The sequence below is a fragment of the Cololabis saira genome, chromosome 5 (genome assembly GCF_033807715.1).
Source record: "Cololabis saira isolate AMF1-May2022 chromosome 5, fColSai1.1, whole genome shotgun sequence".
NCBI lineage: Eukaryota > Metazoa > Chordata > Actinopteri > Beloniformes > Belonidae > Cololabis > Cololabis saira.
The window spans coordinates 46,220,004-46,234,358 of record NC_084591.1 but is presented as its reverse complement, the minus strand read 5'-3'; the positions used below and the strand labels follow the sequence as shown (position 1 = coordinate 46,234,358).

General features: G+C 39.9%; 1 protein-coding gene across 4 annotated transcripts in view; it reads right to left on the bottom strand.

The window, feature by feature from the left end:
* The window catches only part of LOC133444474 (receptor-type tyrosine-protein phosphatase beta-like), a 63,914-nt gene extending 56,009 nt beyond the window's left edge, over positions 1-7,905 (bottom strand). For all 4 annotated transcript variants that reach the window (XM_061722287.1, XM_061722288.1, XM_061722289.1 and 1 more), the window contains exon 1: positions 7,824-7,905. In XM_061722287.1, coding sequence (XP_061578271.1) covers positions 7,824-7,881 — 58 coding nt within the window. In that variant the 5' untranslated portion in view covers positions 7,882-7,905. The remainder of the gene's footprint in view (positions 1-7,823) is intronic.
* Positions 7,906-14,355: the final 6,450 nt, after the last annotated feature.

Genomic DNA, 14,355 nt, shown 5'->3' with positions numbered 1-14,355 from the left:
TCTCATGGTCCTCTTAGAAAAAAGACCATAACCTCAATCACATAATTGATGCGTGTGCGAAAGGCGAAATAGCTTGTGTGATGATGACAATGATGGATTTGTGTCTAACTTTCGGTCAGGTGACCTATGAACTGTCAATTATCCAGGAGCGGGATGAAGAAAACAGTCCAGTGCAGGGCTCTAGATCCAAAATCCGCATGAACCTCCAATCCTGTTGTCTGAAGAAAGCCTCTAACAGAAAGCTCAACTGCCCAGCCCTCAATAGCCCTACAGTCAAAGACAATCTCCAACGGCTCCTTGCAGCAAACCTTGACCAGATCTCGGAGGATCCCACTGACTGGACAACATTGCGTCACCCCATCTACAACGCAGCCTCAGAGGCACTTGGTCCATCAAGGCAACGTCCCTAGGACTGGTTTGACTGCAACTCGGCCAACAAACAGTCACTTATTTACTCCAACCATCAAGCTCATAAAGCTCTCCAGTCCTGCCCTGAAACTCCAATCATGAAATCCTCCTTCGCTGCAGTGAGAGCTGAGACCCAACGTGTCCTCCGAGTCATGGGACACCCCTGTTGGGTTCAGAAGGCTCAGGGGATCCAACATCTGGCAGACTGCAACATTCTGTGATGCTTCTATGATGCTATCAAATCTCTGTACAGCCCCAGTAAGCAGGCACTTGCCCCTGTCTGCTCTGCTGATGGATCACTCTTTTTAAGGACCGTCATGGGATCCTTGATCATTGGACACAGCACTTCAAGAATCTGCTCAACAACACCAATGCCACTGACCTCCCCATCCTTGATAAACTGCCTAGCCTGCCACCAGTCACACATCTGGACTCCCTGCCAGGATATTCAGAGACCCGCCAAGCCATCAAAAGCTTGAAAAACACGCTTATGATCACACACATCTGGGAGCATGAGACCCAGACCCACAGGACTGGAAAGACCCAACATCACCGTCATCTATAAACGCAAGGCCCACACGAAGACAAAGACTAGTCAAATCTGTGAGCTGCAATTTGCTGACAATTGTGCAGTCTTAGCACACAGCTCAGAATCCATGCAGCACACTCTCAACACCATCTCCTCTCTTTATCAATCACTCGGGCTACAAGTCAATACCCAAAAAACTGAAGCCATGTCCCAACTCACTATCCAGCCTACCTCCCCCATAGCTTTCACATTACTGTAATGGTGTTCCACTCAAAACAGTTGAGCATTTCACCTATCTCGGCTCCACACTGTCCTCACACTGCTTCCTCGACATGGAAATACACACAAATCAACAAAGCATCATCAGCTTTCGGACACCTGCGCAGTAGAGTTTTCGAAAAAAACAAAACCTGAAGCTCAGCACTAAGGTCGCTGTCTACAACGTAGGATGTGTTTCAACTCTGATCTACACGGGAAAAACGATGGACAGCAATGATGATGATGGGGTTTGTGTGTGTGTGTGTGTGTGTGTGTGTGTGTGTGTGTGTGTGTGTGTGTGTGTGTGTGTGTGTGTGTGTGTGTGGTGTGTGGTGTGTGGTGTGTGGTGTGTGTGTGTGGTGTGTGGTGTGTGGTGTGTGGTGTGTGGTGTGTGGTGTGTGGTGTGTGGTGTGTGTGTGTGTGTGTGTGTGTGCGTGTGTGCGTGCGTGCGTGTGCGTGTGTGTGTGTGTTTGTGTTTGTGTGACCCTGCAATGGAATGGTAACCTGTCCAGAGTGTAACCCTGCATTTCACCTGTAATGAGATGGAATAGGCTCTTGTAGCCTCCCATGACCCTTTATAGGTTTAAGTGATGTTTAAGTGGATTCTCTTGGTCTGATGTCTGATGACACAGTAATAAAATAAAATATATATCAGCTGGCAAACTCTTTGAAACCAGAAAGAGCGGCAACAACAGTGCGGATGGTATAACCTTCAGATATCACAAGTGAATCCTCTCAATCGACACCATGGGCAGAAACTCACAGCGTCAACATCTTGGTTGTCATGGTTCTTCCTGAACTGAAAACGCTCTGTGCAGATATACTGCCAGTGTTCTCACTCGTAGCCAGTTGCATTTTAATGCCTGGCAATAGTCTTGATATTTTTAACAGTGTTTCATGCCTCCATGCTGACCATCACTCCAACCCTTGTGCATACTGCAGGAAAGAGCAATGAGAATTATACACAACGCAGGTTACCAGGATCACACTAACTAATTATTTCTACAATCCAAATCACTAAAATTTCTGGATCTTGTATATATATATATATATATATATAAAAACAGAATACAAATATATATATATATATATATATATATATATATATATATATATATATATATATATATATTTGTATTCTGTTTTTTTACTCTTTCGTACACTTTATTTATGCATGTTCGAAATAAAATCTTCAAATCAAATCAAATATGATATTATGAAACTTGTAGTTTCAGAAAGGAAATCCCATTTTCTTCCCACATCTTCTTTAGTGCAGCAGTTTTTTTTGCTCCACCTTTTTGTAAATAAAACTGCAGCAGCTTGACCACAGAGCAATTACATGTCGCACAATAAGGAACGTTGTGACCAGCTGATTTTGCACAATTCTCCAGTGGGTGTGTGGTGCACAGAACACGCACCAGCAAGTCTCCAACTGGAGCAAGTTGCCAGAGTTTTTGTACAATGCCGTTGTACATACCAAAGCTGACAGCATCCCTGTGTGTGTACACAGCAACCACAACTTTGTTGTGCAGTTATCCAAGCCTGCATCCTGGAAAAAAGTCTCACAAGTCCGTCTGTTATAGCCAGTACTCGAGTTGTAAAGAAAATCAGGGGGGGGGAGTGGTGTATTTTATCATATGGGGACAGATAATTTGTGCTGATTACAGATAATATAATATATTACAAATAATAACACTGACCAAAACACCTGCAGAAATACTGCAGGAATGACATAGCAGCAGTTAAATGCAGCCTTCTGTAAGCTTTAAATATCCACTGGGCTTACATCAAATACATAAAACACAACAATAAAAAACACTTTTCTGAACTTATCAATATGACTCTGTCCTTCACAGGATCAGTAAAATGGATCACTGCAAAAACTCACAATCTTAACAAGTATATTCGTCTTATTTCTAGTTAAAATGTCTCATTTTAGTAAAAAAAATCTCATTACACTTAAAACAAGACTCATCACTGGAAAAAACAACAAATTTCACCTGTTACAAGTAGATTTTCACTTGAAATAAGTAGAAAAATCTGCCAGTGGAACAAGATTTTTTGCTTGTAATAAGAAGATAAATCTTGTCCCACTGGCAGATTTTTCTACTTATTTCAAGTGAAAATTTACTTGAAACAGGTGAAAATTGTCAAATAAGTTATTTTTCTGGTGTTATTTTTCTGGTGATGAATCTAAATGTTGAAATAGCAGTAAAACCACATTCATTGATGAAATCACATAAGGGATGGAAAGGGGGGGATGATTTTGACCGTTTTTATTTCAGTTTTTATTCTCAACTCCAGTACTGGTTATAGGCTGCGCGGTTCGAGCAGCACCCAGTTCAATCAGTCCAAGAAAGTCAGAAGTAAATCCTCCATTGCTGGACACAGACACAATGTAAACGCTCCGTTTTTGTAAAGTCCTCAGATCCATCAAAAATCAGCCCTCAAAATGCAACAGACTGCAACTCTGCTCATAACTCCCTGCTGATGGTTCATGTGAATGATAAGCAGCTCCGACATTTAGTACTCCTCCTAGTTTACTCCTTAAGTAAAGGAATATCCTTTATAAAAGGAATACGAAGATATGGGACTTGCATGTTTAGCTTTGTAGAACACGAGGAGAAAAATATTAAATAGAGCTTGCTGCTGTTCTTCATTCAGCTTGTCTTGCCATCTGACAAGTGAGCGACTGGAGATTCCTTTGCGGCTAGCTTGTTTATTAGCAATGGCTTGCGTATAGGTCCTGTGTTCCTTTCTCTTTTCATGTTTGTCAAATAAAGGACGTTGAAATTCTTTGAGCCTTTATAAAACGCACCTGTTTTATCTGCTGGATGTGGATGTAAGCGGCAAATCTTGCACCACATAGTGCACTCATCGTTAGCTTCAAGACGCTGCACATCTTGGAGCCACTTCTCCGAGAAAAGTCCTTTCTTTGGCTCTCGCTCCATTAAGGGTTTCTTTGTAGGTGGCGGAACACCAAAGAAGCTGCTTAATGTCTGTTGCTTTTTGGACATATCTGACAGTAGTTGACAAGCAACATGTGTAAGGTTAGATGAGATGATTGGTCAAGTACGCAAACGCGTGTAGTAACACAACTGTCATTGCATATTCCCGATTTTTGTTGCGCATGCGTACCTGCGTACCATTAATGTGCACCCCTTTGTATATGTGTATGTATATCTTTTTGTATATAGATACATAGAGTCATACTAGTGTTAATGTTGTTAAGCTCTATACAATGGTTTCGGCATGGCTTGAATGAATCAATAAATTAGATTAAATATAGCAGAATGAATGAATGAATTTTTATTTCGAACATGTATATAAAATGAAAGTAAAAATAAAAGATAAACATTGACATCTTCATATTCACATATGTTCGAAAAAAAGGAGTAAGAAGAAGTATACACTTTTTCCTAGTTCCTACCCCTTTATAATTCTATGGATTTACATATAATTGCTATTATTATATCTACACAATATCCATATAAATATAATCTATATAAATGCTACGTAAACATGCCTATTATTACATCATTATCCATATAAGTATATAGAAAATATAAATATTACTTAAATATTATATCAATATCTAGAAAATACAAATATTATATACATCTATATAAATATACACTATATAAACTACATAAATATCCCTATAAATATATATATGCTGCATACCCAATAAATATATAACATATATTACATAATTATAACTATCCCTCTCAACATATAGTATATACTACATAAATATTCAAATAAATATCTAAACATATCTTAAGCAAGTATAATATACCATTTTTCCCTATTTTACTTGTTTCTCACACTCCCCGTTAACCCATTTCCTCTTCCATATACCTTTACCTTTAGTTTATAAATCATTTTTTGTATTTCTTTTTAAACAGATTTATGTTATTACTTTGTTTCATTTCCTGCTCCAAACTGTTCCACAGAGTCTCCACAGTTACATGTTCACATGCTGCACATTGTTGTTCGTACTTTATGTTTTCTAAAATGTAGTTCTCCCCTTAGATTATAGCCCCTTTCTCTCTGTGAACATTCCTCTGATATTTTTTGGTAGTAGATTATTCCTTGCTTTGAACATTATTTGCGCTGTTTTGTATTTAACCAGATCCATAAATTTCAGTGTGTGTGATTTTATAAACAGTGGGTTTGTGTGTTCCATATCCATGCCGAAAAGTCACAGTTTTCTCCAGTGCCCAGCACGTCTACAGCGTATGATCCTGCAGCTACAGACATACGACATTGAAATCCAGAATCCCCCAGGTAAAGTCAGTGCAGTCACGATGGCCAGAAGAAAGACAGGCTGATATTTATACCTTGCCACAGCAAATGTCCCATGTTTAGGGGAAGGACAGGCATAGGGTTAAAGTGAATGATTGGAGGAAGCTAAGGTTTGTATGAGGTCACATCATTTACTGATCAGGCCTTCTTTTTATTTCATCATTTAGAGGGTGAGGCACGAGATGAGTCAGATAACGCCCTGGCACTGAACGGTCTGATCCTGACTGTATAAGGGCATCTTAAGTTGCATGGCTGTAATGACTTGTATATTTTATTGCAAAAGGCAAATCATGTGCACTCACAAGTGTGCTTAATGCAGATTTATTGTGTTTGTAGAGCATGTGATAGGGCAGCTAACGGGTTAAGCATCCCCTATATTGGCTACAAAGAGCTTAATGTCAAACTTTGTGGTAAAGAGTTTTCCGAACTGTGGGGTTGTGAACCACTCCTCTGGATATGCTTCCCCAGTTCCAGGTGTCCTAGTAATGAATGTTATTCAGAAATGCGACCTTGAGTTGTTTATATAGCATGGTGCATCATTGTTTGAGTTTAATATTACATCTCAGGCCCCAAAGGAAGTGTGGCAAGGACTGCAAAAGTGTCATTAGGCATGTTTAGAGGGTCCATCAGACCTCCCTGGGAAGGTCAAGGTGCAGCGGCATGTAGCTTCTTGGATCCCTGTTGGGGGTTATCAAAATTGTATCTGCTACAAGTCCCAAGGCGTTTTCTGACTATTCTGTACGGTTTGAGTGCTGGGTTAATTAGATCCCTTGCCCTAGTCAGTGTTGTTTGAGGCAGAGCCTATACACCCATCATGTACAACACCCATCATGTAGGTTCTACTATTGTGTTGCTCCATCCACGCACGGTTGTTGGTACATTGCATGCGGTGAATGTTGTTAGTTTGCCTGCACAGCGGCACGAATCAAACCCAGGAACTTCTAGCTGTGAGACGGCTGCACTACCAGCTTCGCCACTCTGGTGTCTCTCCTGCATTTGGGTCCGATCAACCCCAACTCGTGACAAAACTGTTGATGTTGATTCTTACAGGACTGTCTCAGAAAATTAGAATATTGTGATAAAGTCCTTTATTTTCTGTAATGCAAAAATGTCATACATTCTGGATTCATTACAAATCAACTAAAATATTGCAAGCCTTTTATTATTTTAATATTGCTGATCATGGTTTACAGCTTAAGAAAACTCAAATATCCTATCTCAAAAAATCTTAAGCTGTAAACCATAATCAGCAATATTAAAATAATAAAAGGCTTGCAATATTTCAGTTGATTTGTAATTAATCCAGAATGTATGACATTTTTGTTTTTTTAATTGCATTACAGAAAATAAAGAACTTTATCACAATATTCTAATTTTCTGAGACAGTCCTGTATATGCAGCCTTGGCTTAAATGTGTAGTCTTACATCGCTTTGGTTCATCAACAAAATCCCTGTTTTCTACACTGAGTTTTATGAATTTTCATGAAAAAGTCGGCTACACCTTTCTACACAAGTGTCTATATTTAACCTTGTTGGTTGTTGATCTTCAGTTGGAACAGTATGGAAAACCCAAATTAAGACAAAATGCATTGATTTGTATTGTTACTTTAAATTTGATTTCTGTACTGAAACCAGGGTATAATGGAAAAGTAATCTACTCCCCCAGCTCTTTCTGAGTTGGAGAGTAGATTATGTTGACTTTGAATTAGAATAACTCTAACAAAACCAAAAGCTTTTCGATCTGTATTTTCATTTTATTCTTTTAAACAACAAAAGTAGAACAAAAAAAGAGGTGAGTAGTAGAGTCAACAAACAAACCCTCACATTCCCGCTGCAGGTCCCAGAACAAGCACTCCAACATAATACAAACTTCACTTTACACTTCAAAAAACACAAACAGCACACTGTCAGGCAGGACAGTTGTTCCACATATCACATAAAAGAGAAAAACATCTTCTTATTGACCGGCATGGACTAACAAGATGATGAAACAACTTTGTGCGTAATGAAGCAGAATCATATAAGGAATCTACCTCAGTCAAGTTAATAGGGAAAAAACTATAGAAAGAGAACTCATTAGAAAATAAGGTTAAAGTTACTCATGAAGACTAACTTTAAGGATAATCAGTTTCTTCTAAAAACTAGGTTTTTAATCTCAGATTTAATTGTTAGATACAACAAGAGCTGGTTAGAGCTGGAACTTCTCAGCTTTCAAACACGAGCTGAACACAGTCAAACAGGAAACCTGTTCATTTGTATTATCACAGCTGCAGATTAATGCGACTCCAGGAGTCACTTTAGGAGAGAATAGTCTACTTACCCAGGCAGCTAGATCCCAAGAGCAGACCCAGAACCAGAACCAGACCCAAGGCCTCCATGTTCCTCCGCCACTGTCTTGTGTCTTCACGCGTCTGATGAGACCAAATGAAGGGCTGAAGGGAAATGCGTCTTTGTGGGAGGAAAAAGTCAGCCAGCAGCGCTTCCTTCCATTCAATTGTTTTGCAGGTTTCACAGTGAAGAAGTTCTCGGTGCTGCTAGGAACACTTGCATGTCGGAAATGCCAGAGGATGTCGCAAATGTTCAGTTGTTCTAGTAAACTTTAGGAAAAAACATCTAGAATTAGATCCACACGGTGTGTTGCACATTAATAAACTTATCAAAACTTTCTTCTGTCGGTCTATGAATCCAAAGCAGGTTATGTGAACACAAAATCACCTAATTTTACAGGTTTGATCAAAGACACATCAAATGTATTTCATATTTGACTTGATTGTATGATACAAAGTGTGTGTTAGTGACATTTTTAAAAACAAAAAAATGGACTGAACATGATGTAAATATATCATTCTCACCAGTGCACCCCACAGTCTCAACATGAATTTCAACTAATCTGTCAGAAATATCTACACACATGTCTCTGAGAGGAACACTAACTTCATCTCCAACTCTCCAACACTGGAACACTAATTATTAAAACAGTATCATCCGAGAGATCACGTGGGTCACTGTCAGTGTTGTGCAAGTTCATACTTCTCATGAACTAGTTCAAAGTTCAGTTCACATAGTTTAAAGATGAACAGTTCAGGTTCATAGTTCACAATTTCCATTTTGAACTAGTTCAAAGTTCAGTTCACATAGTTTAAAGATGAACAGTTCAGGTTCATAGTTCACCATTTCCATTTTGATCTAGTTCAAATGTAGTTCATTTCAATATTTTTAGATGAGAAGTACAAATGAAACGCCCCCCTATCCTAAAACTGTTCACCGTATACCAGTGGTCTCCAACCCTGGTGCTCAGGACCCCCATTCCTGCATGTTTTAGATGTTTCCCCTGATATAAATGACTGTCATTAACAGACTTGTGCAGACCTGGATGACAAGCTGATGACGACCATTAATTAGAATCATGCAGGACAGGAGGTCCAGAGGACCAGGGATGGAGACCCTGCTGTAAACTATCATGTCTTGTCCTGGTGGCTTTTCAACTTTCCTCAGAGGCTGTAAATCTCCAACAATGTAGTCCATTGACATACTCCTTACTGGACAAACTGGAACAATATACGTTTACCTGGGGCCCTTTACCAGCTGGCTGGCTATAACTTAGTGGTTGAGTTAACAATGCTGAGCCATGGGTGATTTATTATGCTTATTCCTTGGAATAGTTCAGTGTGGTGGTCCGTGTGTTTATTTCATTTTATTTATTTTATATTTTTGTAGTGTTTCCGCATAAATGTGTGCACTTATGTTTGTTGTTGTCTGTTATGTTAAATCTTAATAAAATGTTCATTACAAAAAATACAGTATCATCCAATCTCTCTGTCAGAAAACTGCTTGTCATGACTGATGACTGATGTTGCTTCAACATATTTCATACACACTCTACAACATCTGAGTGTGTATGCTGCTCAACTCTTTGTATGATTATCTTTCACCAGAGCCACTGTAATGCTCTTCTAGCAGGTGTCCCAGCATGCACAGGGCTACAGATCATCCATCAACTAAAAGAGTCGTTTTTTTTCAAATAGTTACAATAATAATCATATATATATATAAATAAACATTTTACGCAACATGTCATTGATGGGCAACTGCCACTTGAATCCATTCAGACCCCGTCCACACATAGCCGGATATCTGCGGATATCTGCTAAACCGGAGATATTTTCCTACGTTTTGACCTGTCATCCACACGAAAACGCAAATAAACGAAGGTTTAAAAAAACTCCGGGCAAAGTGAAGATTTTTGAAAACTCTGTTTATGTAGATGCGTGTAGACACACACAACCGGAGTTTTGCGTTTTCGAACGTCACATTATGCGCCAAAACAACAACAAATCTGCTCTGACGTGCGACTTTTGTTTACTATAGAACTACAGATGATCCAGCATCTGTTCTCCAAGCTATTTATTAAATAAATGGTCTCTGGTCTTGACCACCGCTTACTGCGTTACACCGACGCAGAGCCTACACCGTAGGGGACGCGGCGACGCGCACTGTACGGAGTAGGGCCCGCAGAGCCGCCGCGGAGCCCGCGGAGCCCGCAGAGCCGCCGCGGAGCCCGCAGAGGTGCAGCTTCCACGGATAGAATGCGGTTAGAATGCCTATGAATGTGGTCGAAAACGCAGATCTTCGGTTATGTGTGGATGCAAATTTTTTTATAAACGGAGGGGGGAAATATTCGTTTTTAAAAATACCCGGCTACGTGTGGACGGGGTTTTAATCTCTCTGCTGCAGCGGGCCCATTCACACTTGGATGGTGTTGACAACACAGTGAGAATCCCTTTTGTTATTTCTCCAGTGGATCTTACTCCTGCCGTGTGCTGGTGATCCAAGCACTGGTGTTATCTCACCTTGATTACTGCTCACCAATTTGGTCGGGTGCAGCCAAAAAAGACCTCTCTAAGCTTCAAATTGCTCAGAATAAAAGCTGCAAGGCTTGCATCGTGCTGTCCATCAGGTCTCAGGTGTGAGACAGAGTACTGAAAGTTTGCATGCCAGTCTCTCATGGCTCAGAGTCCAGGAGAGGTTGGCTTGTGACCCAGAACAGATGCAGTCCAGAGGTGGGCGAGTCTCCGCCTCCGCCCCCGTCTCAGGAGCCATCGCCTGGCGGCCCGCAGCTTCTGCCTCCCGGCCTCTCAGCTGCGGCACCACCAGCGCTGCCGCGGTGAACCTCAGACGGGGTGCAGGGATGGGTCGCTCCGCGGGTCCGGCCGCCTCGGGAGCCGTCGCTTGGCGGCCCGCAGCTTCTGCCTCCCGGCCTCTCAGCTGCGGCGCCGCCAGCTCCTCCCGTGCTGCTGCGGCGACCCTCAAGCGGGCCGCAGGGCTGGGCCACCCCGCGGCCACGAGCGCTTCCATTGCGGCGAGCTGCCGCTCGCCCTGGTCGCAGAACACGGCTGTCATGCCCGCCATGGCCTGGGTGAGCGCCTCCAGGGCCCGCTCCGTGCCTCTCTCGTCCATCCTTCGAGGCCCCACGTCGGGCGCCAGTGTGGCAGGGCGAGTGCCACGGGGGCCCGACCGAAGGATGGAGAGACACGGAGTTTCGTGCAGACCCTTTTTATTTCACCCAAAGTTTCACCACGCACGTGCCCAAGCACACACAGCTCCTCAGCAGCAGCTCCATCCGCCCCTCCGCTGCTGTCCAGCTCCCTTATAAGGCAGGCAGGGTGGAGAGAACCCGCCACTCAGGTTGATGGGACACAGGTGCACGTGTCCCATCGACCTCTCCACCCTGCCACAGGAGGTTTAGAATATATCTGGCTCTTTCCGTGTGGAACAAGTTGCCAATTATGATTATTGAAGCACCGACTAAGGCAAGTTTTAAAAAAACTGTTTAAAAAACACATTAATTTGAATCCAAATGTTATCTAAATCTGAGGGAATTAGATGCTATATAGTTTAATGTATTGTGATGTTTAGTTTTAGTGTACTTTAGTTTGTTTTAATTTGAAGCCTATACCGTTTGTTTTTATGTTTTGTTTTTATGTCTTGCATTGTTTTTGTATGTTTGCTTTACTTGTTTTTACTGTTTTTATGTTTTGCCAGACATGTTATCTATTGTGTTTATGCTGATCAGAAAAGCTGCCTCTCCGATTGGCTGTAAGCAAGAGAGGTTGGGATAGTTAGGAAATTAGTTGGAGACGTTTCAGCTGCTGTGGACAAGGAGTTTACCATACAGACGTTTACAGAGTTTAAAAAGATAGAAAGGGTCATTGGCTGCCCATGTCAGAAAGGTTTTAGTGAGGACCCAGATGCAGGAGAGCAGGAGGCAGGAGTTCCAAAAAACTGAGATTTATTGCTAAAAACCAAAAACGCTGCTGAGCAGGATCAAAATAACACCATGAACATGAATCAGAAAACTTGACGAGGAGAACATGGAGGGAGCACGGACACTGACCAGCAAGGAGCAGGGGAAAGACAAGACTAGATATACACAAAGGTAAACGAGACACAAGTGCGGACGATCAGGGCAGATGGAAACAGGAAGGCCAACTCCAACACAAAGACATGGGCTTTCAAAATAAAACAGGAAAATGTCAAATCCTTACAGCCCATTTACCATTAGTTCATATGATTCTTTAGGGTCTTAATGAAAATGTCCTGGTTCGGATGATTAGGACCCAGATGCAGGAGATGGAGGCGGCAGGAGTTCCAAGACAAGGGATGTATTTTATAACAAAAGTGCTGCTGAGCATGATTCAAAACGAGAGCCTAAACTTGAACAAAAAAACCCAAAACATGACGGGAAACATGGGGGTAAGAACAGTACGGACCCGAACATTGTAGCAGTAAACAGAAATATTGCCACCCTGCCTCCCCTTCTCTGCACCAAGCTAATTCCTAATGCTTCAGTAGATGATTACTGGTTGATGAAAATTTTGAAGAAATGTATTATTTTATTATTTAATTTTATTCTTTATTTCATTCAAAAAATTAAACAAACAATTCAATACAAATACAAATACAAATGTTCATAAATTGTGAATGAAAAGGGAGAAGAAAGAAGAAGAATCTTATCTTATCTAATCTGCCCCTTTTTCCCAAGAAATAAATTCCCAAATAACATAAATTAAAAATTTTAAAAACAACTAAGTAAATAAAAAACTAAAATAAAATAATATTAACGCCAGCTATGGGTATGTCAATCAAACTTAACTAACATATTTCATTATATTTATTTAACATACAGGCTTTAATTGTTCTTTTGAATGTAATGTTTGATTTGGATTCTTTGTTTTCTTTGTTCAGATTGTTCCATAAACTGATTCCTTTCACAGAAACACAACGTTCCATCAATTTAGTCCTGAATCTGTTTTTTTTTTAAATCTCTGTTCCTTTTAAGTTATACTTGCTTTCTCTTTTTTCAAATCTTTTCTGAATGTTGATTGGTAAAGTTTTTTAATGAGCTTTAAACATAATTTGCAGAATACTATAGTCTACTAATTCATGAAATTTCAACAATTTTAACTGAAGGAATAATGGATTTGTTGGATCTCTATATCGTTTTCTACTGATTATTCTTATGGCTCTTTTTTGCAAAATGAAAACTGACTGAATAAATGTTTTACAGGCATTTCCCCAAACTTCAACACAGTAGGTCAGATATGGAACAATCAGAGTGTTATATAAAATGTACAGTGCTTTGTTGTCCAATGAATCCTTTACTTTGTGTAACAGAGCAATTGTTTTTGATATTTTTATCTTTGTATAATGTATATGTGATTTCCAATTCAAATTCTCATCCAGCATGACACCCAAAAACTTGGTTTCCCTTACTCTATTCATTTCAATACCATCTATATTAATTGAAGTGAAATGAAGCTGTTGCGTTCACTGTGAACTGAGAAAATTCTATATCCTGTCCTTTTTTCCATCTCTTATCTTCAGACAGACCCTGTTCACCGTTAGAGACGGGTAAATCCCACCTCCTGCTCTCTTTGACATCCTGTCCTGGTTGTGGCTCACACTCCTACACCCAACCACATCCTGCCTGGAGCTGCACGCTGGAATGCCACTTGTCTCTTTGCTTTTAGTTATTTTCCACTTTCATTATTATCAATTTATTTTTTTTTACATATATCTAAATATAAAAAAATAGTTAAATGTTTATACATGTAAAATATTTTTCTAAAACAACATACTTTCTTTTCAATGTACTGTATATACTGTTCATATTTTGTAATTATATATATTTTGTACTTTTTACTTTTTTTTACCCCTCCCCTGCATGTGTGTGTTAAGTGTACTGATGCCAACAAAGTGAGTTTCCCCACTGAGGGAGAAAATAAAGGATTATCTTATCTTATCTTATCTTATCTTAAAGACAACAACCCAGTTGTCCTCAAGTCAGATATGTCCTACATCAGCGGCAAAAACTCAAAATATTTGTCTTATTTCTAGTTAAAATGTCTAATTTTTAGTCAAACAAATCTCATTACACTTAAAACCAGAGTCATTACCAGAAAAATGACTTGTTAATTGACAATTTTCACCTATTTCAAGTAGATTTTCACATAAAATAAGTAGAAAAATCTGCCAGTGGAACAAGGTTTTTTTGTTTGTAATGAGAAGATAAATCTTGTTCCACTGGCAGATTTTTCTACTTATTTCAAGTGAAAAGTTACTTGAAACAGGTGAAAATTGTCAAATAACAAGTTATTTTTCTGGTAATGACTCTTGTTTTAAGTGTAATGAGATTTTCTCACTAAAAATGAGACATTTTAACTAGAAATAAGACAAATATTCTTGGTAAGATTTAGAGTTTTTGCAGTGGATACATTTCTGTTTGTTTTCCAAGTGTTCAGAGAAAATGCTCCTGCTCATGATCTTTGGTGCTGTTTCACACGCTGATAACA